Source organism: Nuphar pumila, chromosome 1 (genome assembly GCF_984573655.1).
Source record: "Nuphar pumila chromosome 1, dmNupPumi1.hap1.1, whole genome shotgun sequence".
Taxonomy (NCBI): Eukaryota; Viridiplantae; Streptophyta; class Magnoliopsida; order Nymphaeales; family Nymphaeaceae; genus Nuphar; species Nuphar pumila.
Window position 1 is genome coordinate 168,538,889 of NC_143249.1, and position 25,940 is coordinate 168,564,828.

A 25,940-nucleotide genomic window follows, 5' to 3' on the forward strand; every position below is an offset into this window, starting at 1 on the left:
ATTGCTTTTGGAGACAACTTATCCCTTTTATGTAATAGGACAAAACATTTGCAACAAAAAATACAAAGACGATTGAAATCGGGTGAAAGTATAAAGAGCTTTTTATAGGGAGAAGCATTTTTTAATTTAGAAGAGGGCATTCTATTGATTAGATAAGTTGCGGTTAGAACGGCTTCGGCCCAAAACTTCTTTCGAATATTCCTAGAAACAAGTAATGTTCTAGCAGTTTCTATAATGTACCTATGTTTCCTTTCTGCTAGGCCATTTTGTTGAGGAGTCCTAGGACATGACTTTTGATGGCAAATTTCATTTTGGGTTAAATAGTTTTGAAATTCGTGAGATAAATATTCGCCACCGAAATCGGATCTTAAAATAGATATGTTATTTTGGAATTGATTTTGAATTTTTTTATGAAAATCTTTAAAGAAGGTAAATACTTCTGATTTATGACTAAGAAAATAAATCCAAACATACCGAGTAAAGTCATCAATAAAAGTAACATAATACGAATAGCCCCCTTTAGACATAACCGAAGAAGGCCCCCAAACATCCGAATGCACCAATTCAAAAGGTCTTGATGAAAGAAAAGTTTTAGTTGGAAATGGAATAGACTTCATTTTTCCAAAAATGCAATCTTTGCAATTAATTTATTTTTCCTTACAAAATTTGTTTTCAAAAGGAAAGAGATACATTTTGGAATAACTTGGATGACCAAGTCTTTTATGCCAAGTTTTCATGTTTTTTTCTTGGACATAAGAACAAAAATAATTTGTAGCGAGATCGAGATGGTCCATATAATAGAGGTCTCCCTTTCTATGGCCTTGCCCAATCCACTTCCCGGACCGGAGATCCTGCACAAAGCAACCATTAGTTGAGAAAGATATTTCACATCCATGGTCGGCAATTTGAGAGACCGAAAAAAGGTTTAAATTTAGTTTGGGAACAACTCTTACTTTTGGAACACAAAAATTTTGAGAATCTTTAAAAGAGCCAATACTTGAAATTTTTAAAAAGGTTTCATCAGCCGTAGAGACACAAGAGTCCTTTGAATTGGTGCAAACATCAATAAGTGCATTTTCATGGGGGGTCATATGAAAAGAGGCTCCGGAGTCAAGGATCCAAGAATACGTAACGGGTGATGATGTAGAAGCAATAGCCGCACCCGATGTGGAGGAAGAAACTTTTAGAATTTGTTGGAGAGCCATAGATATTTGTCCAAGAGTTTCCTTGAAGTCATTGTTCTTGCCTTCATCTTCTTTGGTGGTAGTTTCTTCAAGAGAGGCCACCTTAGGCTTGAAAGTTCCATTAAGCTTTAGGCAAGCGGGTTTAATGTGACCCGGCTCATAGCAATGATGACAAACAATCATTTTTCTTCCTCCATTGTAGTTTCCTTGTTTCCCAAAATGAGGAGGTTTATAGGTTCTTACATTGTTACCCGGTTTTGATACGGCAAGTACTTCATCAACATGTTTACTCATGCCAAGCCTTGTCTCTTCTTGAGTGATTTCGGCAATAGCATCCTCAATAGGAGGAAAAATAGATCTATGGAGAAGTGAGGATCTCACTTGCTAAAATTCGGGACGTAGCCCAAAAAGAAATTGAAACAATCGTTCTTGTTCCATTTGTTTTTGTCTTAAATCAATATCTTCCATAGAAACCCATTTTGGCTCCAAAAGAGCCAATTCATCCCATAGTGGGTTTAGGGCACTATAATAGTCTTGAATGCTAGAATCACCTTGTTTGGTGGTTTTAATCTTTTCTTGCAAGAAATATGCTCTTGCAAGATCCTTTTGGGTATACATACCCTTCATAAAGGACCAAGTCTCATCGGCTCTACGAAATTTAGCTATATTAGCACATACCTTAAGCTCAACATTGTTCATAAACCACGCAAGGATTTTTGCGTGATTGCTTTCCCAATCTTCCACTTCTTTTTGATGATTTTCAATGGCCTTGAGGCGAGCATCTCCTTCAAGAGCCTTTTCTTGACCTCCTTCGTTCTTCGTGAGCATAAGCTTAGGTTCCGAAACGGTACCCATGACAAAACCCCAAAGTTTCTTTCCTTTGAGATTATTTTTCATTGTCGATGCCCACATCATATAATTCTTTTCATTGAGCTTGAAGGATAGGTCAATCTTTGCCTCCATGATGTTGCCAAGAAGTGAGAAGAGATCCACCAAATATGAAATACACGAACCACACCTTTCCTTCAAGAATCGAGTGGCTCTGATACCATGTAATGAGATATTGCAGAAATATAAAGAATGCTTATGAGCACTTACAACAATGAATAAAAGAGACAATATCACAAGTCCACTAAGGGACAATACAAGCACAAGCCTTTAAGAAGGCAACAATATAAAAAGCCTCTTATTGAAAAGAGAGAGAGCTCTCAAGAATGAAAAATATACAAGGGGTTCACCCCTATTTATACAAGAGGGAGAGGAGAGAAAGGAAGGCCAAAGGCCTCAAAAGGAGAGCCCAAAAGGGGGCTCCCATGGAGTCGTTGGGAGCCCCCAACGGTCACATTTGTGACCGTTGGGGGCTCCAACGACTCTATGGTTGGAGCCCCTTTTGGTCCTTAAAAATTACAAAAAATAAATGTAAAAAATAAAAAAAGAAAAATACATTTTAACAAAAACCGAAAATAGTTGTTTTCTAAAACAACTATGTGAAATTACAAAAATACGCCTATCGGGTATTGATGTAATATATATATATATATATATATATATATATATATATATATATATATATATAAAAGAGGTACATTTTAACACTTGTAGCCTTTTTTTCTTCTTTTTGTCCTTGACCAAATGACCAAGGGCTCTTTAGTAATTGACCAAAGAGCTGTGAGGTGGCTGCCCAATGGTCATATGTGTGACCGTTGGGAGTTCCCGACAGCTCTTTGGAGCTCCCAACGGTCTCCCCTTTAAAGGGGGTTTTGTGTATAAATAGGGGTAGAACCCCTCTTGTTTCTTTAATGCTTGTGTTAAGCATTTGATCAATAAAAGGATTATATTTTTTATATTTTGTTCTTATTATTGTTGCCTTAATAGGCTTTCGTATTGTTCCATAACGGACTTGTGCTTGTGCACTTGTATGATTGTGATCTTGTAAGCTCTTAGTAGCTTGTGTTTTGTGCTTCCGCATATTTCGTTACACATTTGACCATATATTTCTAGCCATTGGGAGCACCCAACTGCTATACTTGGGCCCCCAAACTGAGTTGTATTACCTCTATAAATGGGGACTTCTTGTCCCATTTCAAGCTAAGCTTTGGCTAAGTGTAACATTATTTTTAATATTCTGCGCCTCTTGAGTGATTCTTGTGTGTGTGAGCCCATTAGTGGCTTGTGATTAGTCCTTATTGGCTTATATTTGTGTTTGCTTTAAGGCTTCATTACAGACAATACATTAAGCAAATGGACACGTGAAACATTTTTTTGTTTTTGATCATGACAAATGTCTGAACATTTTTACATTTATAGCCATCTTATAGTTTATGCATCTGTCTATCATGCCAACATATACATGAATAAAAAAGCATGAAGTGAACATATGATCATAAAGATGGAGAATATGCTTGAAAGCACTACACAATTTACTGAAAAGAAACTTATGACAAGCAGAAACCAAATATATCGGTAAGTGACCATGTTATACTAAACAGGTTACAAGTTATTACTAGTAATAAATAATCTAGAGCATATTTCTACTAGTCTCTTTAGCTCATTATACAAGTATATTACATTTTTTTTCACACATGAAATGTGCAGCACTCATCCATGAGAAAATTTAATCAGACATACAAAAACAAACCTGATACCGAAGCTTTTGAGAACTTGTTCCAGGGTCAACAGTTGAACATGATAAACCATATTCATCCTATAAAAATAACACAAAGAGAGCTTATTTGTGATCAATTCAAATAGAATAAATGAGCAGATGAAGCAAGCTGCGAAACAATCTAAGATTATTAGACTAGGTGTGTCAATCATATCAATCAATCTTATTATATCTACTTATTTTTTCACTATTTACATTTTGTTGAAAACAAGTGTACACTTATTTAGTTGGAATCTGAAGGGTTTCGAATTGGTATATTGGAAAACCGAATTCAACCTAGATGTATGTAGCACAAGCAAATTTTTCTTCATATTGACTCAGATAGGAAGGAGCAAATTTTGATCCTATTAACTTCCCGAGCCTCACTGGATATAAACTTACATGTAAAGCGACCAAATTGGATTTTGTAGGTTTATCAAGCCTGACTGTTTTCTGGAATTTTTTTTGTCTTGGTAGGATTTGAAAACCCCAAATGGGGCTTAGCCTAGGTATCAACAATACAAGGACACACCCATCTGCCCACGTAGCTTGTATTGACACTGTCGGATGTGGACATGGACAAAGGACACTTTATTGCACAAGTGGACACAGTCAAAATCAATACCATGCACAACCAATTTGCCCTGACCTTAGGATGAATCTTTCCTTCTTTGAACTAATTTTTTGTTCTAAATTATACATTCTAAGTTTGATTTCAATTGGTGGGAAAAGGGAAGGGCTATTTGTGCTTGTAAGATGTAATTTCCATGCTCCAGTTTTTCACTTTTTAATGTAAAATCATGTTTTCCAGTGTTTTTCCATGCACATTAAGTGTTGCATATGGTACCATAAGTTTATCCAAAACAATTCAATCTATTTCTACCATCAGCCCCCTATAAATTTAAGAATTGAAAGGAAGAAGACACAAAATTAGGGGCGGCCATCGGGCCGGGAACCCAATGGGCTCTTGGGTGCCCGGTCCAATTTGGGTCAGGCTCGGGCCTCAAAATGAGGTCCCTGCCAAAAAAAAGTCGGGTCGGGCTCAAGCTTGGGTCCTGTCCCGAGTCGTGCCCTTATTATCGACATTAAGAACAAAAGAAAGTAAAAAGTTTTGAAACAAAACCCTAAAGCACCTCTATCAATGTAAAGTTTACATCATTTCAAATTATAAAAAAGAGGAAAATGTGAGGGGCTCAAGAAGTAAATAATCTAGCTGGCTTCAATAGACATGATGTAACATGACATATCACATCAGAAGAGTCTCTCTCTCTCTCTCTCTCTCAGGCCTGCCTAGCATTGCACCCTCAAATTCATCCAATCTGCAAATTTAGGAGCATTTTTTCCCTCAAATGGTTCTCTTGTGGCTTTGGAATCTCCTCCAACAGTCCAAGGGTCAGACGGATATCATCCGGATCTTTCTGAAGATCCTTAAAGATTATGGTAGTTGGCCGATAGAAGCCCATATATCAAACATACTTTTCAGGATGATATTGTGACTATTATTGAATAGAATAGAATGGGATGCATGCTTTAATGAATGGCATTGTTGCTAGGCCAGGATGATGATACTGCCGTCATCTTTTTTCCCCTAGTCATAAACCATTCAACTTGACCAAGGGAAGGCCATCTTGAAGCACAATGTGTGCTTCACTGGGGAGCTATTACTTTTTCAGTTCCTCTTAAACATTATGGGAATGGTGGTTATCAAGATAGTTAATACTGCTGTTTATCCCCCCCCCTCCCCCCCCCCCCCCCACCCCCACTAGAATCTTTATGATGCTATGTCTGGGGATAGCTGCCCCATTTACTCCAGGGACTCTTTAGATCTTTATAATAAAACAGTTTGAATGGTTTAGCTTCCAACTCCTCGTATTTAAAGGTCAATTCAGATACATGTTTAAATATTAAATATATCTCTTCTAGTGGGTCTTTATTTGGGTGTAATCCTAGTAAATGAATGGTCTCTTTTGCATCCCTCTGAGAGTGATCTAGTTAAGCATGTCCATAACTCTTTCTAGTACGGAGCAGGCTCTGTTGGGTAAAGTACCAAAGTATCATCGGATCTTACTATTTCGTTGTGTTTTTTCCTCACAAGATCGCTGCTTGGGTGGGAAAGGTGGATAAGTGGTGAAGAAAATTCAATCCACAGGTGTAGGCTTTACAAGTAATGCACTTTGCGAACCAAATTCTATGTCCTGGTGAAATTTTAGCCGCTTGGTGCTTTTATTGAATAGACAATGTTTCATGCAAAGCATGAGAACATTCAAGTAATTTCATTTACCATTTCATTTAGAAGCTAAGGTTACTTGAATCTGCAATTACTTCTGTTCCCAATCTTCAAGGGAAGCTTCAACAACAGGGCATGTTTGGGATCAGCTCATTTACCAGTGGACTAAGCATGTGACTCGGCTCATGCTCGTGTTAAGCCGAGCAGAGCTCGAGCTTGGCTCATCCCTGAATGAGACGAACTGAACACGAGCTGGATCGTGTAAAAACATTCCATGTTATTTATACACAGAATATTTGTTTTACATATTACACTTAAAATATATATTTTATAATTACACTTAATAGTTCGTATTTTGTGTATAACTTTGTATGCATCCTTTTCTTTGTATATATATTTTATGCTTTCTTCTTTTTATATATTACACTTAAAATATATATTATACAAAAAAAATGTATATATATATATATATATATTATCTATCCGAGCTCTCCCAAGCCAAGCTGAGCCGAGGGGAGCTGAACATCTGTGTTCGGGCTCGACTCGTTTAAGCTAAACGAGCTGATCATGGCTTCGCTTGCCAGCTATACAAATCGATCATGAATGAGTTTGTGACATGAGTTTGTGACATGCCAAACCGAACTGAGTCACGATTTGCTCAGTTCATTTACCAGACCTATGGACAGGTCATGGACAACAGCTAGAAAGCCCAACCCCATTAGTGTTGGGCTGGGCCCGACCCGATAATAATCAGGTCGGGCTTTCAGTGGCTGTTCCGACCAGGCGAGCCCGTTGACGGGCAGGCCAGATGGTCACCGCTACACAAAATACTCCACAGAAAAAGTATGACTTCATCTACATCTCAAGATTTATCACCAAAAATTATTACATGAAAAAGGCACTCAAAATATGCTTTATGGCTAACACCAGTAAAAAAAACCTTACGAAGATATTCCTTACATATTCTTTCATCATATAACAAAATCTACAAATCATCCCCTTAATGAGAATAAATTTTCAGTCTTCTTATATGTGATTATTCAGAATGTACATAACCTCAAGTGCATTTGAAATAATGTTTTCCAAAATCATACCAATGAATGCTATAAAGCACAGGTTTCATGTATTTTGCATATCCAGGTTTTCAGCAAAAAATGTTATGGATGTGAAATTAGCTCCAGTATGGTTTTCATGAAAGGATGACCAAATGATTCAAAGTGTTGATCATTCTATAAGGACACTATCTTTATAAGATTCATGGGATTTCAGTTCCTTTCCACTTAAATTACGGAAGCATCAAACTGCACATTTATCTATTTCCAAGAAAGAAAGAAAGAAGCACCACATGTCCTCAATGCATATGAATAATAATAAAGTCCTCAAAAGACCGAAGTCAGCTAACAAAAAAAATAGATCACCAGAAAATAGCAACATAAAATACCTTGAGTTTTTGCAGGTACATATCAAGTTCACTGCTGATGACATCCTTCACTGAATTAATTCCCGATGAAAATAGCTGGTCTTCACCAGAGGCTTCACCCACCAACGCTTGCTAGGGTTTCAATTATGATTTTCATAAGAATTTTATAATAAATATGCACTTCATGGAAGAACAACATCAAAACCAAAAGTGACATATCATTAGAAAGGTATAAAGCAAGATTAATTGTCAAAGGATATGCTCAAAAATATGGAATAGATTATGAGGAAACCTTTGCCCCATTTGCAAGAGTGACTAGTGTTCGAACCTTATTTGCCATTGCCTATATTTAACAATGGTCAATCTATGAACTAGATGTTAAAAATATCTTTTTAAATGGAGAACTTGGTGAGGAAGTTTACATGGACCCCCCTCCAGGGTTAATATTAATGGTAAAATTTTGAAATTCAAAAAGGCCTTGTATGGTCTTAAACATGACCCTAAGGCTTTGTATGAAAAATTTAGTAATATTTTGATTAATTTGAGATTTATATCCTGTTATACACTGACATTGCTCGCTTTGTCAAGAAAACAGGTACTAAGATTATAATTCTTTTTCTATATGATGATGACATAATCATCACAGGAAATGACAAAGAAGTTATTGAAATTAAATTTGTTTTAAAGAAAAATTTTGATATGTATGACTTGGGGTTTTTTAGATATTTTTTAAGAACTGAGGTTGTCTACTCACCCAATGGATATATTCTCTCTCATATGAAATTGATAGCCGACATATGTGCTAGATCAGGGATTTCTGATGAAAAGAAGGTAGAGACCCCAAAAATTATAAATGCTAAATTAATACTTAAAGATGGTGTACTACTCGATGACTCTACTCCATATCGCCAATTTATTGGATCTCTCACCTATTTTCCTATCACCCGACCTGATATAGCTCATGCAGTCCATGCAGTAAGTCAATTCCAACATGCTCCTACCACAGTACACATGGGTGTAGTTATGAGGATTGTTCGATATATTAAAACACAATCTCAAAAGGGATTTTCTTATCCTCTTCCTCATCATTAGATTTAACTGTTTACATTGATGCTGACCGAGGTGGTGATCCAAATGATAGAATCTCAACTACTAGTTTTTGTGTATTCTTAAGAGATTTCTTAATTCCTTGGAGGTGCAAGAAACAACAGAAGGTTTGGTTGTCTTTAACTAAAGCAAAATATCGAGCAATAGCTATGACAACAATGGAGCTTGTATAGCTAAGGAATCTTCTTCAAGTCAAGGGAGTTTTCATCTCTAAATCTTTGAAGATGTGTTATGACAACAAAAAAGAAATCTACATTGCAAGCAATCACACCTTCCATAAAAGAACAAAACACATTGAGATGGACTGTCATTATATACGTGATGAGTATCTGAAATGAACTATTGAGTTGTCGTAATGTCACATCAGAATACCAGCTTGCAGATTTCTTCACCAATACTATTCTTAAACTTTGTTTTATTTTTCTCCTTAACAAACTTTTGGTGATCTCACTGTATGTTTGAGGGAGAGTGATAAAATGTATGCATATATATATATATATATATATATATATATATATATATATATTGAAATATGTATGCATATGGTTGTAATTTGTTATAACCCTTAGGGGCATTTTTGTTTTTTTGTCATATGTAATTAGAACAGTCCACCAAGGACTATTTTGTATTTTTCTTATTTTAATTTTTCCTTTTATTATTCTATTGACCAAGGGTATTTTGGTCTCTAGACATAGAGACGTTGGGGAGCTCCCAACGGCTCTATGAGACCACCACCACCCCCCTTGGTCCTCTTTGGTGTATAAATAGGGGTCATTGATGTAATGAAATGGTGGTCTTCAACAAATGCACAAATAACTCACAAACAAGTGTCTATTGGAGACACTACAAGCATGACCCTTGAAAGGGTATAAAGGGAAGAACACTTGAAAAATAAATAATACTTTATTCATGAACAAAATGCTTAAGAAGCATAGTTATTTACATTGAAGGGGTTCACCCCTATATATACAAAAAAATGGGAGAGAGAGGAGAGCTCATTTTGAGCTCTCCAAAAAGAGACGTTGGATTCCAACGTCTCTTAATATAGCTGTTGGACTACAGTCCAACAGCATTTATTATTATAGCTGTTGGACTATAGTCCAACAACATTTATTATAGCTGTTGGACTACAGTCCAACAGCTACTTGCACAGTCAAGTTCCAACAGGAACTTGACTGGATAAAAATATCTAGTTTCTATTGAACTAGATGCTAAAAAAGAAAATAAAAAAATAGAAAAAGAAAATAATAAAAGAAAATATAATAATATTAAATAATATATATATATATATATTGCAGTTTACATTTTAACACTCCCCTTCAAACTTACGGTACAATGAGCGAAAGTTTGTCTAAGAGGAAGTGAAATCTGGGAGCAGCGAGAGGCTTGGTGAAGAAGTCTGCTAATTGATATTCTGATGTAACATATGGCAGATCAATGGTTCCATGTAAGTATTCCTCTCTGACATAGTGACAGTCCATCTCAATGTGTTTAGTGCGCTCATGGAATGTCCGGTTGCTTGCAATGTAGATCGCACTTTTGTTGTCACAGCACATCTTTGAAGCTTGCGTTACTTTAGCTCCCATATCCGCTAGCAATCGTCTGAGCCAAACAACCTCCATAGTGGTGGTTGTCATGGCTCTGTATTCAGCTTCGGTGGAGGAAAGAGAGACTTTCTGCTGCTTCTTGCATCTCCACGAAATTAAGGTTTCACCTAGGAACACACAAAAACCAGTAGTTGAGTGTCTATTATTGGGATCACCTCCCCAGTCAGCATCAGTATATGCAATTAAATTTAATGAAGATGAAGCAGACAAGAAGAGTCCTCGTGAAAGAGAGGATTTTAAGTATCTAATAATACGCAAAATCGCTCCCATGTGCACGGAGGTGGGAGCATGCTGAAACTGACTGACTGTATGAACCGCATGAGTTATATCTGGCCTAGTAATGGAAAGATAAGAAAGAGCTCCAACAAGTTGTCTATAAGGAGTAGGATCATCAAGAAGTTCTCCATCATCAATTTTCATTTTAACATTGACAACTTCTGGAGTGTCTACTTTCTTATCATCTGTAATTCCAGACCTGAAAACGATATCAAGAGCAAATTTAGATTGAGATATCAAATACCCCCGAGGGGAATAAGCAACTTCAATGCCTAAAAAATATCTTAATAAACCTAAGTCAGTCATTTCAAAGTGAGTTTTAAGAAGAGATTTGATATTCGCAACTCCTTGTTTGTCGCCTCCGGTGATGATCATATCGTCCACATAGAGAAGAAGAAGAATGATGCATGCATCAGATTTCTTAACAAACAAAGCAGTGTCAGTTAAACAAGGTTGAAAACCAATATCAAGCATAACATGACTAAATCGGTCATACCAGGCTTTTGGAGCCTGTTTAAGACCATAAAGAGCTTTTTCTAGACGAAGAGCTTTACCCTTAGGGATACTAATACCAGGTGGGGCTTCCATGTATACTTCTTCAACGAGATTCTCATTCAGAAAAGCATTTTTGACATCTAATTGAAAGATAGGTCATGTTCTAATGGAGGCCAAGGCTGTAAAAACCTTTGACACACTTGAGTCATTTTTAAGACATTCGGATAGACTATTAACATTTGGGGTCATATGAAAAGAAGCACCAGAATCTAAAAGCCAAGGAAAGTTACCTGGACCGGAGAAAGATGCAACTGCCGCTCCAGTTGAGGCTTCGGTTGAGGAGGATACTCTTTGAGAAGAGGTTGAAGGATTTCCATCAGTTGAGCCATAGACACAGGTGCATCTTGATCTTTTGACTCAGATTCAACAGATGCAACTCTTTTTTCTTCTCTTCTTTTTAACTTTGGACATTGAGGCCTATAGTGCCCCGGTTCATGACAATGATGACAAATAACTTTTCTTTTATCAAAGTCGCTGTTTTGCCTTCCAAAATGAGGCAGCTTGTAAGTACGAGTATGATTCCCCGGTCTAGATACAGCTAAAACGGAGTCATCATCAACTTTTGGAGTACTTTTTCTAAGTCTATTTTCCTCCATAGTGAGCTCTTCTATAGTATCAACAATAGAAGGAATTTTTCCACGATGTAAAAGGGCCGATTTGGTGGATTCAAACTCTGGCCTTAGACCATTCACAAATTGATAGAAATGTTCCATATCGAGTTGCTTTTGGCGAAGCTCGATGTCTTCGGCACAATGCCATTTGGGCTCAAGAAGAGCCAACTCTTCCCAAAGTTCGGACAACTCATTATAATATTCTCGAATAGTTTTATCTTTTTGAGTCATTGTCCGAACTTTATCTTGTAAATTGCATACATGTGCAATATCTTTAAGGGAATACATGTTTTTGAGGTATTCCCAAGCCTTATCGGCATGCTCAAACTTAGCTAGACTAAAGCATTTTTTAATGTCTATGCTATTGATGAGCCATGACATAATTTTTGCATGCCCTATCCTCCATTCTTTCCATTTCTTTTCATAAGTGGCTAACGCCTTACTCTTCTCTTCTTCCATTAGAGGAACCTCTTTATCACCCTCTTTCTTGGTAAGAGATAGTTTAGGTTCCAAATCGGAACCATCCACTATACCCCATAAACCTTTTCCCCAAATGTGGTGCTTCATAATCGAAGCCCACATTACATAGTTAGTATCATTTAGCTTCATAGGAATGATGGTGATCTTATCATTGTCATCCATCTTTTACAAGGGTAAGAGAGGAATAAATAGGAGGAGAGAGAGAGAAAAATAAAAAGAAAAGAAAGAGTAGACAAAGGAATAAGAGAGGATACAAAACCAATTTTTTTTTTGTAGCACAAGTTCGCCTTTCTTCAAACAAATCTTCTTGAGCCAAGAACAAGGTGATGAAACACCTTTTGTAAATGTGGCACGGAAATCGAGGCGGAAGCACTTCAAGATCTAAGGATTTCGTAGCTCTGATACCATGTAATGAAATGGTGGTCTTCAACAAATGCACAAATAACTCACAAACAAGTGTCTATTGGAGACACTACAAGCATGACCCTTGAAAGGGTATAAAGGGAAGAACACTTGAAAAATAAATAATACTTTATTCATGAACAAAATGCTTAAGAAGCATAGTTATTTACATTGAAGGGGTTCACCCCTATATATACAAAAAAATGGGATAGAGAGGAGAGCTCATTTTGAGCTCTCCAAAAAGAGACGTTGGATTCCAACGTCTCTTAATATAGCTGTTGGACTACAGTCCAACAGCATTTATTATTATAGCTATTGGACTATAGTCCAACAACATTTATTATAGCTGTTGGACTACAGTCCAACAGCTACTTGCACAGTCAAGTTCCAACAGGAACTTGACTGGATCAAAATATCTAGTTTCTATTGAACTAGATGCTAAAAAAGAAAATAAAAAAATAGAAAAAGAAAATAATAAAAGAAAATATAATAATATTAAATAATATATATATATATATATATTGCAGTTTACATTTTAACAATTGACCCCTCTCAAATGTAATGCTTTTAGCATTTTATAAATCCATCATTATTTATTTTATGTGTTCTTGATTGTGATCTTGTGCTTAAGCACTTTGTGGTTCTTTTTATTTTGCCATTAGTGGCTTCATTATTGTGTGGTTGAGATCTCTCCATTGCCTCTTGTGGCATCTCTCTTGTGAGCTTGTATTTCATTACAAAACCCTCGGTGGGCTATTACAACAATACAGGTGACTATGGTCAAAACTATATTTAGCCAGTAAGAAAAGAATATGTCTTCGCAGACAGTTCCCCAATTCTGTAAAGTGGTAGAGCACATTGCCAGTTGGGATCAAATAGAAGAAAAAAAAAAACAAAAGTGGGGAAGGAATGGTCAGAGCAACGTTGTACGATACATATCATTACTATGAGGGATATCGATACGGTACACACTTGTATCGTAATACGAGTGCATATCGTATGTATCGTACAATACATGTTGTATCGTCTAATACACGGTGTATCGTCTGATACACGGTGTATCGTACGATCCAGTATGGACGCACTTAAAAAAAGATCGAATCGTGTTTTTGCCTTTTGGGGTTTTAAAGACCGCTTGAGGACTCCCTCATTTGTGTAGAAGATATTAGAGAAGTATCCACGCACCCTAGGACTCGTGAGAGCGATTTAGGAGTCGATCCGTGCACAAGGGAGAGGGATTTTGCGGTTTGTTTAAGAGTGTATTTTCATAATTTTTTCACTCAAAGAAGTAGGCTAAGGTAAAAAAAAACTATTCTTTGCTTCTTATTGAGCTTTTTGGGGAAATATGACATCCAATGATCCATCATGGCAATAGGAAACTCGAGTAACGAGTGAAAATCGAGTGCAACTATTGTCATACTAAATGTTGTCATCTCTCGATTGGTATCTCTCGGTTGAAGCATCATTTAACCGGGACACACCTAAATGTTGTCATCTGCATGTCAAGGGATTTGTCGGATGTCGTGAAATGCTAATGCCAACAATTATTCACTGGTCTGAGAGAAAAAAAATAAGAAAATATATGAGGGAGGCAGAAATGGGGTATACACAGTCCTGGGAGGACGAAGATGAGCTCCCCACTTTTGATCATATGACCCCTAGCATAGCATTAGAAGAAGAAAGTTCTGCAGCGAAAGGAAAATGTGTGGTTAGTGTTAGTAGTAGTGTTGTCGGCATGAAAAGAGGAAAAAGAGTTGTAGGAAGGAGTTCTTCGAGATGAGGTAAAGCTAGATAATCTATTAGGAGCTTTCACCTTCCTATGATTGTTCCTAGGGTACAACCTGACATTCATACTGCCATGACTCCTCGACATTTAGTTGAGCAATTGAATGTCGCAGTTGGGAGATGGTTCCATGATCCTTGCATTCCTTTTAATACAGCAAATTATTTTCATTTTTAGATCATGGAAAATGTCATAACCAGTATCGAGTCTTAGTATAAAATGTCTTTATATCAGGATTTGAGATGAAAAATATTACATACTAATGTAAATGAAGTGAAGGCATAATGTGATGAGATGCGGCAGTCATGGAGACAAATTAGGTGCAACATCATGACAGATGGGTGGACAGACAGAAAGTCAAGGACCTTGATAAATTTTCTTGTCTATTTGCTCCAAAGGAACCATGTTTTTGAAATCAATTCATTTTTCTGATATGCCCAAGAAAACTGATGTATTGCTGAGGGTTTTTTACCAGATTGTAGAAGATGTTCAACCTCAAAATATTATTAAATTCATTACTGATAATAGAGCAAATTATATGGCAGCGGGTAAAGAATTAGCAGAAAAATGAGTCATTCTTTTAGACCTCGTGTGTTTCCCATTGCATAAACCTCATGATTGAGGACATCAGTAGCATGGATGAGATAAAACACAGTTGAATATTGCCAAGTTATTAAATTTATTTACAATCATGCATGGATTTTGAACTTGAAGAGAAATTACACTAGTAGTGTTCAGTTGAAAAGTTACTAGATTTGCTACGAATTTTTTTTACAGTACAAAGTCTAGTAAAGAATAGAACTGCACTAAAAAAATGTTTTCTTCAGATGCATGGAATGCATATCCCCATGCACAAAAAATAAAGTAAAGAGAAATTATGGATATTGTATTCAGAAGTGAATTCTGAGATTCATGCGTGAAGTGTTTTGGTGAAGTTGTTTCGATTGGTTGACAATGAAGACAGATCAGCTATGGGTTATCTCTATAAGGTCATGGATAAAGCAAAAGAGGTCATTAGAGATAATTTGAATAGAAAAAAAATAATATATCCTAATATGAAACATCATTGATCATAGGTGGACTACGCAACTTCATCAACCTCTTCACGTGGCAACATATTGTTTAAATCATGCATTCAGATACTCCCCTACGTTTAAAATAGATAGGGAAGTCAACAAGGGACTCTTGGATTGCATTGAAAGGTTAAACCTTGATTATGACATTCAAGATCAAATTCACAAGGAAATAGAGATTTATCATAATGAATTGTATGATATAGGGAGACCTACAATAGTGTGAAACTGTGTCACGATGAGTCTAGGTAATTTATTTTGTCTATTTCAATTTTAATTTCATATTGATATTTAGTTATGATGTTTTGTATGATTGTATATGTTAGTCTTATTGATTTCTCATTTTCTTGTTTTTTTTTCAGACATGTAGTAGACCAGGTTTGAAAGTAAAGTTCCAAACTTCAGAGCCTTTGACATTCGCACTCTTAGTCAAACGTATAGTGCAAGTGGATGCGAGAGAAATTAGAGTGACTTTGAGAAAATATATACAAAACAAATAAATAGATTTGAGAAAAGTTGTAAATATCGTATTGTTACTCGTATCGATCGGACCCAAAGTAACACCGTATCGTATCGTATTGTAAGCATATAGTAAATTTTTAATAAAAAAATCCAAAAAATTCAAAAAAATTAGCAAAAAATTTAAAAAATCATCACATGAAACAATGATGAATTGCACAAAATACAACAATAAAATCACATATGAAGCATTTATGTTTCTATGAGTTGTATAAGACATCATCAAACATCAATTATCGCATAAGAACAATGCAAAATATTAAATATCTTGCAATTAAGAACATACCACAAGACTCATAATTTCATATTACATAAACAAAAATATTATGGCAATAGTTGAACTCGATTTTCAATCGGTTTTCACTTATTACTTGAGTGCCTTATTGTCATGCTGGATCATCTAATGTCATCTTTGTTGCAGGAGTATGGAGCCTGATCTCTACCTTGATATAAATCTTTAATCTTTAAGCAGGTGGGGGTTGTAGGGGGGTAGCGCCCCCCAAGACAAAAAAAAATTGAAGAGTAGCTTTATAATTTTACTCATAATAAAGATTTTTTACCTTAACCCATTTTCTTTAGTAGAAAAATGATGAAAATACATTTTTCTTTAACTTAACCCACTTCTTTGGTTGAAATAATGGTGGAAATGCACTTCTAATGGCCTCTAAATAAATGGAGAAGTCGGACCTCAAAAGGTATTTAAAACCCAAAATAAAAAAAGCAATTTTCGTTCTTTTTAAAGTGTATTGAAGGTGTATCGTACGATACACCCTGTATCGTACAGTACGACACGATACATGGGCATATCATACAATGCAACCGATACGGGTACGATACACACTCGTATCACGATATGAATGTGTATCATATTACAAAAACCCAAAAGTAACGTTATGTATCGTACAATACGGTACGATACTTACAACACTGGATTGAAACACAAAAGGCTCGATAACCTCATCTATGTTTGCTACAACTTACGGTTGAGATAAAGGTATATAAATTTATAAAGTTTATTTGTCATTTTAATGCATTTATTAAAAAAATATATCATACAAAACCCAACTAATTTTATTTTTTCACATCATCTTTTTTAGGCAAATAGAAAAGTTATCATCAAGGAGGCACAAAGATTAATTTAATCCCATTTGTTTGAAAATTTTGTATGTATTGTATGTATGAGTTCAAGAAGAAACACACATTCTGAATAAAGAAGACATTCAGTGGATAAACGTGGAAGGAGCTCAAGGCGTAGATGATGAACCCATGTACATTGGAGATGATGTGAATTTCAAGGGAGGAGAAGAAGAATAAGAAGATAATGATGACCATGATTAATGGTATATTTTTAAAAAAACTTGGTTATTGTTTCATGTGCTATTTTTTAAAATCGCCGACCCCAATTGTTTGGGATGAAGGCGTTGTTGTTGTTGTTGTTGTTGTTGTTGTTGTTGTTGTTGTGTTATTTTTTAAAAACCTGGTTATGCTGTCTTATGCAGCTCATAGATACATAAATGTTTCATGTGATTTTATGGTTGTATATTTTGTGCATTTCGTCATTGTGTCATTTGTTATTGTTTTTTAGAATTTTTGCTGTTTTTTCATGATTTTTGGGAATTTTTTGAAATTTTTTAATAAACATTGACGATACGATTGTTAAATTGTACATGTATAATTATGTACTATATATATATATGTGTGTATAATTTATTTTTTTATAGTGATATTTTTTTGGGACAGATTTGTACTTAGTCAAACTAAGTTTGACTAAACCTTTCCAGCCCCCAACGGCTAGATTTCTAGCCATTGGACTCTCCCAACAGCTAGAAATATAGCCGTTGGGAATGGGCCTACACTCTTTTTACTTTTTGTCTTCTTCTCTCTAACTCCTCTTCATAATGTGTATATATGGTAATAGGGGCCTTTCCTTCCTTATAATGTATGCTTTTGCACAATTTCTCCATTGAATAAAATATATATCCTTTATATTGTCATTTGTTTATCCACTTTGTGGGGTTTGTGAGTGTGTTCTTTTAGAACACTCTGTGGTTCCCTTTGAGGGTGTTGAAAGTGTTTTCCTTAGATAACACTTTTGTTATCTACTCAAGTTGAAGATTGGATTTTCTGTTCGTGATTGAAGTCTCCTTAAATCTTTACATGGTATCAAAGCTTGGAAGTATTAAAGCTCATTTGAAGACCCTTCTTCAAAGTGTTGGTGATCTTGTTAGTGCTCAAGTGTTCGTGTTCATTGTCTCTCCTTTCTCCTCCTCTTCTCTCTTTTTTCTTTATCTTTCTCTTTCTTTCCTCCTCTCTTAGCCCTTGTAAAAATGTATAACACAACAATGATTATGTCACCATTAAACCCATAAAACTCAATAATTTCAGTTACGTAACATGGGCTTCTATTATGAAACACCTTCTTTCTTTATCTTTATCTTTCTTTCCTCTTCTCTTAGCCCTTGTAAAAATGGATAACACGACAATGATTATGTCACCATTAAACCGATAAAACTCAATAATTTCAGTTACGTAACATGGGCTTCTATTATGAAACACCTTATTTGGGGAAAGGGGTGTAATGAAGTGCCGGATGAAGTCTCCAAGAGCAAAACAAGAGAGCACGCACATACACAAATAGCCACTAATGGGCAAAAGAACAACACAACCACTTAAAGTGGTAAGGCACCCAAAAGAAGAGGAAAAATATATATTCCACTCAAAAGGCTTCAAAGAAGCATGCATTACAATGGGGAGAAACCCCTTTATTTATAGACAAAAGAGGAGGCCTTGGAAGGGCTCCTAGAGGGACGTTGGAGCCCTTCCAACGGTCATAAATATGACCGTTGGATGCTCCAACGTCCCCCTAGGTGGGGCCCATTCCAAGGAGGAAAAGGAAAAAAAATAAAGAAAATAAAAAAGAAAGAAAAAAAGGAAATAAAAGAAAAAGAGAAAAAATACAATATGCGATAAGAAGTAAAAAGACTGTTTTACCCCTATATGGGTCTATTTACAAAAGATATAAATATATATATATATTTATATATGTAGATAGACACATAGACATATATATATATATATATATGTGTATGTGTCGAGATCTATATATATAAATATATATATGTACAACATATTTTAACACCCCCCCTCAAACACACGGTGAGATCACCGAGAGTTTGCTAAGGAGAAAGAAGAAACGAGGCGATGGCAAGGCTTTGGTGAAGAAGTCCGCCAACTGGTACTCGGTTGGAACATAAGGCAATTGAATGGTGCCTCGTAGGAACTCATCACGAACATAATGGCAATCCATCTCAATGTGCTTTGTTCTTTCATGAAAGGTGTGATTGCTGGCAATGTAGATAGAGCTCTTGTTGTCGCAGCACAGCTTTGAGGGAGTTGAGAATGAGACTCCCATATCTTTAAGCAAACTTCTTAACCATACGATCTCCGTGGTGGTAGTGGCCATCGCACGATACTCTGCTTCAGTAGAAGAGAGTGAAACTTTCTGTTGCTTCTTACACCTCCAAGAGATAAGTGACTCTCCAAGAAACACACAATACCCTGTGGTAGAAATACGATCATCGGGGTTACCACCCCAATCAGAGTCAGTATAAGCAAGTAAAGTAAGAGGTGAAGAAGAGGGTAAGAATAATCCTTTTGTTATGGTGCCTTTCAGATATCTGATAATTCTCATGACAGCAGCCATGTGAATGGTGGAGGGAGCGGTCTGAAATTGACTTGCACTATGAACTGCATGAGAAATATCGGGCCTAGTGATGGATAAGTATGTGAGCGACCCAATCAATTGACGATAAGGTGTGGGATCAGCTAAAGGAGTGCCATCACTAGCTCTCATCTTGGCATTGATTATTTCTGGCGTCTCCACCTTCTTGTCATCAGTCAGTCCAGATCTGTCAATAATGTCGGAGGCAAGCTTCATCTGAGAGAGGACATACCCTTTGGGAGAGTATGCAACTTCAATTCCTAAAAAATATCTTAGATAACCAAGATCAGACATATCAAAATTTTCTTTGAGAATATTCTTAATAAGGTTAATACCTCTCTTATCATTACCTGTGATAATCATGTCATCAACATATAATAACAGAATTGTAATGTGGTCATTAGAATTTTTAACAAACAAAGCAGTATCAGTATAACATGAGGAGAAACCATTATCAAGAACTACTTTGCTAAAAAGATCATACCAAGCTTTAGGTGCTTGTTTAAGACCATAGAGAGCTTTATTTAACTTTAGAATATTTCCTTTACCAATTTCAAGACCTGGCGGAGGATCCATAAGCACTTCTTCATATAAATTTCCATTTAAAAAAGCGTTTTTAACGTCAAGTTGATATATAGGCCATTGTTTAATGGAGGCTAAGGCAATTAAAGTTCTCACACTAGTCATCCTAGCTACGGGAGCAAAGGTTTCCTCATAATCAATTCCATATTCTTGGGCATAGCCTTTTGCAACCAAACGAGCCTTGTATCTCTCAAGAGATCCATCACACTTGGTTTTAACTTTATATACCCATCTACACCCAATTGCCTTTTTTCCTGATGGTTGGGGAATAATACTCCAAGTTTGAACTTTGTTAAGAGCCTCTAATTCAACTTTCATTGCTTCAATCCAATGTGGATGATCTTTAGCTTCTTTAAAGGAAGTAAGCTCATGATATGAATGAATTAACATGAGACAAGCCCTATAATTAGGTGAGAAAGATTCATAAGATACAAATTTTTGTGGAGGTCTACTATTACGAGAAGATCTCCTAGGTGCATTAATAGGTTCTTCTAATGAGAAATCTTGAGAATATCTTTCAAGAGCAGGTTGATGTTCAATTCCTGACCGCCGGGTATATACATTCATTTCATTAAGATTCTCAACTTGAGAATCATTACCATGCTGAAGTATATCATTATGATGGGAGATGCCATCACAAGTATTATCGCAAGTACTTGCATCTGGTGTTTCAATTCTAGGAGCAAGATCAAATAGGAAGGAATAGTCAAGGTTTTCTCTAGATGTGTGAACATCAAATCCATTTTGTTCTTCAAGAAAATTTACATTTCTTGATATATAGAGTTTATTATTTCGAGTGTCATAGCATCTATAACCTTTTTGATTTTCACCATATCCAATGAATGCACATTCAATAGCTTTAGGTGATAGTTTATCTTGTCCTTGAACAAGCACAAAACATTTACATCCAAATATCCTTAATCTATTAAAATCTGGAGTAATTTTGAATAATTTTTCAAAAGGTGATACATTTTTTAAAGAAGCAGAGGGCATACGATTGATTAAATATGTTGCGGTAAGAAGAGCTTCGGCCCAAAAGTTTTTAGGAACATTTTTAGAAACAAGAAGTGTTCTTGTAGTTTCAATTAAATGTCTATGTTTTCTTTCCGCAAGACCATTTTGTTGTGGGGTTTTAGGACAAGATCGTTGATGCAAAATTCCATTTGTTTTGAAATAATTTTGAAAATCTTTAAACATGTATTCTCCTCCAGAGTCGGATCTAAATATAGCTATATTGTTTTGAAATTGGTTTTGAATAAGAATATGAAATTCTTTAAAATTATTAAAGACATCGGATTTATTTTTAATAATGTATACCCATGTATATCTAGTAAAGTCATCAACAAAACTAACATAGTAAGAGTAGCCTCCCTTGGACAGAACGGGTGCCGGTCCCCATACATCGGAATGCACAAGTTCAAAAGGTCTTTTTGACACAAAATTACTATGAGAATACGGAAGCGAATGAATTTTTCCAAGGATACAATCATTGCATGTGAATGTATTTGTATTACAAAATTTTTCCAAAAAAGGAAAGAGATACAATTTAGAAACACTAGGATGTCCAAGTCTTTTATGCCAAGTCTCAATATCTTTGGATTGAACATGATTACAAAACGATTTGGTTGGCAATGACAAAAAATCCATATAATAAAGATCCCCTCTTCTATGGCCTTGCCCAATCCGCTTCCCGGACCGGAGATCCTGCACATAGCAATGGGTAGGTGAAAAAGTGACATTACATTCAAAATCGGTAATTTGGGAAACGGAAAATAGATTTAAATTAAGTTTTGGAATAATTCGAATTTTGGGAACAAAAAATTCTTTGTTTTCATTATAAATTTTCTCAAGATTCCCAATGCCTTCAACATCCAAGGATGTTCCATCGGCAGTGGAGACAAAAGATTTAAATTTGTTGAGACTTGTTTTTGATAAGAGTGATGCATTCGGAGTCATATGAAAGGAGGCACCCGAATCAAGAATCCAAGAGGTCATACCTGGGAAGGAGGAGATAGCGGCGCCGGAAGTGGATGGTGTAGAAGAAAACTGAGAGGAGCTCATCTTCATGAATTGTTGAAGAGTTTCGGTAAGATGAGCAAGAGACTCTTTTATGTCACCATCTTTCTTTGAGTCTTCATTTGGAGGAACTTCACCAACGGAGGCCACCTTCTTTTTAAATCTTGGGCAATCCGGACGAATATGGCCCGGTTCATTACAATTATGGCAAATGATTTTCCTTACTCCACCACCATTATTTTTGAAGAAATGAGGTGGTTTGTATGGCCTTACATTGTTGCCGGGTCTAGATACGGCATGAACTTCATCAACATCTCGTTTTAATGCTAAACGAGTCTCTTCTTGACATAAGTCGGCCAAAATATCACTTAGAGGAGTAGAGGCCCTATGGAGAAGGGATCCTCTAAGTTGCTCAAATTCGGGACGAAGCCCATGAATAAATTGGAAAAATCTTTCTTTTTCCATTTGCTCTTGCCTCATAGCAATAGCACTACCCTCCCATTGGGGTTCGAGAAGGACAAGTTCATCCCATAAAGAGGATAGGGCACTATAGTAGTCCCTAATACTCATATCACCTTGTTTAGTAGCTCTTACCTTTTCTTGTAGGAAGAAATGCCTAGCAAGGTCTCTTTGAGTGTACATGCCTTTCATAAAGAACCAAGCTTCATTAGCCTTCTTGAATTTGGCGAGATTTGCACAAATCTTTAATTCAACATTGTTCATGAACCATGCTAAAATTTTAGCATGCTCACTTTCCCAATCTTCTAATTTAGAAGAGTAGTCAAGAATAGCCTTCTCTTTTTCCTCTTCGTTCAAAGCTTTTTCCTCATTACCTTCAAACTTAGTCAACTTCAATTGTGGTTCCGGAATGGTTCCACATACATAACCCCAAAGTTTTTTACCTTTGAGATTGTTTTCCATGGCGGCCGCCCACATGCGATAATTGGTCCCATCCAATTTGAATGAGAGGTCGATTTTTGCATCCTTGTTGGCCATTTGTAGAAGAGGAATATAAATGCACTAAAGAGAATGATATTACTTGTCAAAAGAAGATCCGATGAAGCTTTATCAACCAAGGCTCTGATACCATGTAATGAAGTGCCGGATGAAGTCTCCAAGAGCAAAACAAGAGAGCACGCACATACACAAATAGCCACTAATGGGCAAAAGAACAACACAACCACTTAAAGTGGTAAGGCACCCAAAAGAAGAGGAAAAATATATATTCCACTCAAAAGGCTTCAAAGAAGCATGCATTACAATGGGGAGAAACCCCTTTATTTATAGACAAAAGAGGAGGCCTTGGAAGGGCTCCTAGAGGGACGTTGGAGCCCTTCCAACGGTCATAAATATGACCGTTGGATGCTCCAACGTCCCCCTAGGTGGGGCCCATTCCAAGGAGGAAAAGGAAAAAAAATAAAGAAAATAAAAAAGAAAGAAAAAAAGGAAATAAAAGAAAAAGAGAAAAAATACAATATGCGATAAGAAGTAAAAAGACTGTTTTACCCCTATATGGGTCTATTTACAAAAGATATAAATATATATATATTTATATATGTAGATAGACACATAGACATATATATATATATGTGTATGTGTCGAGATCTATATATATAAATATATATATGTACAACATATTTTAACAAGGGGTTGTGGGGATTAGTAGATGGATCCGATCCGGAACCCAAGCTAGTTCTCACTAAGGTAGAAAATGAAAAATAGGTACCTCTAACCTAAGTCCTAGGGATTCGGCTAGCAGGGTGCCGCACCCGCATCGACGCGGGTGTGGGTACGGGTGCGATCAACCCGACCCTGGGTGCATTGACCGCACCCAGAGTCATTTCGGTCCATTTTTTGGATTTTTTTTTTTAAATTGCCATATGAAATGGGCTGCGGAATTTAAAAAAAAAAATCTTGGGGGGGGGGGGGGGGGCTGCCGCCCTATAACCCCCCGCCAGGGGGCGGCCCCCCCGGACCCCCACCTGCTGACTGCGCAGCGAGACCCGCGTCGGGGGGAACCCCTGGACCCCCCTTCCTGCAAGGGCAAAAACTATGAATCAGGCTCCACAACTCATCATGGACATGATCTTCTCTTTGAAAAAGAAACCTCTGAACACCTCAGAAATGTCTTTAGATACAATAGAACAGAATGAAGTAAAGAAACTATTTGGGTATCCATCTAAGCTTGGGGCGCTATCTCCATCAAGAATAAAGACCACCTTAACCACCTCTTCTTCCAACTCCACGGATCTGGACAACCTTTAAAAGGGTTACAATTGATGTAGCCCCTGACAAATAACTTAAGAAATAATTTGAGGCCTCTCAAAAAATACTCTCTTCCCACCACATAGGATTCGTCCTCCCTCTGAAGTCAGTTCATTTGTTTATGCTACGTATTGCGGTTTGTCATAAGGTGGAAGAGTTGGGATGATCTGAACATCCAATGGTCATTAACGAAGCAGCAATCTATCCTACTGGCACGATAGTTAGGACCAACTTGCTTGTTATGCCAAGTAAAACAGGAAGACCCATAATCAGTCTCTATCAGTCGTGCTAAGTCTATGAAATCATTGAATTCATTGGCACCCATATGATAGGTAGTCAAATCCCAACATTTAGAAATATGTTTGGTAACCTTCTGATCACTAATGAGCAATCATGGATGCGGGACCCGCTCTGGGGGGAACCCCTCGGACCCCCCCTTATATATATATATATATATATATATATATATATATATATATATATATATATATATATATATATATATATATATATATATATATATATATATATATATTACATTTTTGCCCTTGCCGCACCCGCACCCATGTGACATAGCCTCTAACCAAAAATAAAAAAGCTAAGGCTATAACTACTTATGAAAAGAAGTGGAAGTAATGAAAGATGGGACATGCCAAGATCACGTCTTGACTTATTAGTAGTGTGGATGCGAAAAAATATTCAAACCTTGATAAATTTGATCATGCTAACAAGGCTTGGGATTATCTTAAGGAAATGTATTCTCTTAAAGATATTGCACATATATGCATTGTGCAAGATAAAGTTGAGACTATGGTCCAAGAGGATAAAACTATTAGAGAATACTATAATGACCTATCCGAACTTTGAGAAGAATTGGCTCTTCTAGAGCCAAAGTGGTATTGTCTCGAAGATACTGGACTCCGCCAAAAACAAATAGATGTGGAACACTTTTACCAATTCATTAACGGTCTAAGGCTAGAATTTGAATCTACAGAGTCTATTCTTCTCCATTGAAGATATTATAGAAGAGTTGAGTATGAAAGAAAATAGATTGAAAAAGCATGTAAGCAAAAGTGAAGATGACTTGGTCTTAGCCATTTCTAGAGCAAGAAACTATGCCCGTACATATAAGTTACCTCACTATAGAAAACAAGGAAATGACTATGAGAGAAAGAAAACCATTTGTTATTATTGTCATGAACCGGGTCACACTAAGCCCCGATGTTATAAACTAAAAGAGACATTTTAAAAGAAGGTTGCTTCGGTTGACTATCAAGAGTGAAAGGGCAAGGACATTATCACACCTCAAGAATCATGGAAGCATGTCTCTAGCACAATTAGTTGAAGTCCTTGAACCTCTTCTTAAATGATCATCTTCCAGAGACGGTATCATTTTATTTGGACTTAAGATCGCCAGTCAGGAAGTTGATTCCGCAAAGCCATAGAGAGGGAGGTCTCTACTATATGG

The 25,940-nt window shown here is 36.4% G+C and overlaps 1 protein-coding gene across 4 annotated transcripts in view; it reads right to left on the minus strand.

Moving 5' to 3' along the window:
* LOC149851230 (protein TRANSPARENT TESTA 9-like) overlaps positions 1 to 25,940 on the minus strand; it is a 153,505-nt gene that overhangs the window by 73,152 nt on the left and 54,413 nt on the right. For 3 of the 4 annotated variants that reach the window (XM_089999380.1, XM_089999395.1, XM_089999373.1), the window contains exons 13-14: positions 7,497 to 7,607; positions 3,823 to 3,888 (exon numbers count right to left, since the gene is read on the minus strand). In XM_089999380.1, the coding sequence (XP_089855506.1) occupies positions 3,823 to 3,888; positions 7,497 to 7,607 (177 nt within the window). The remainder of the gene's footprint in view (positions 1 to 3,822; positions 3,889 to 7,496; positions 7,608 to 25,940) is intronic. The other variant, XM_089999387.1, reaches the window with a different exon arrangement.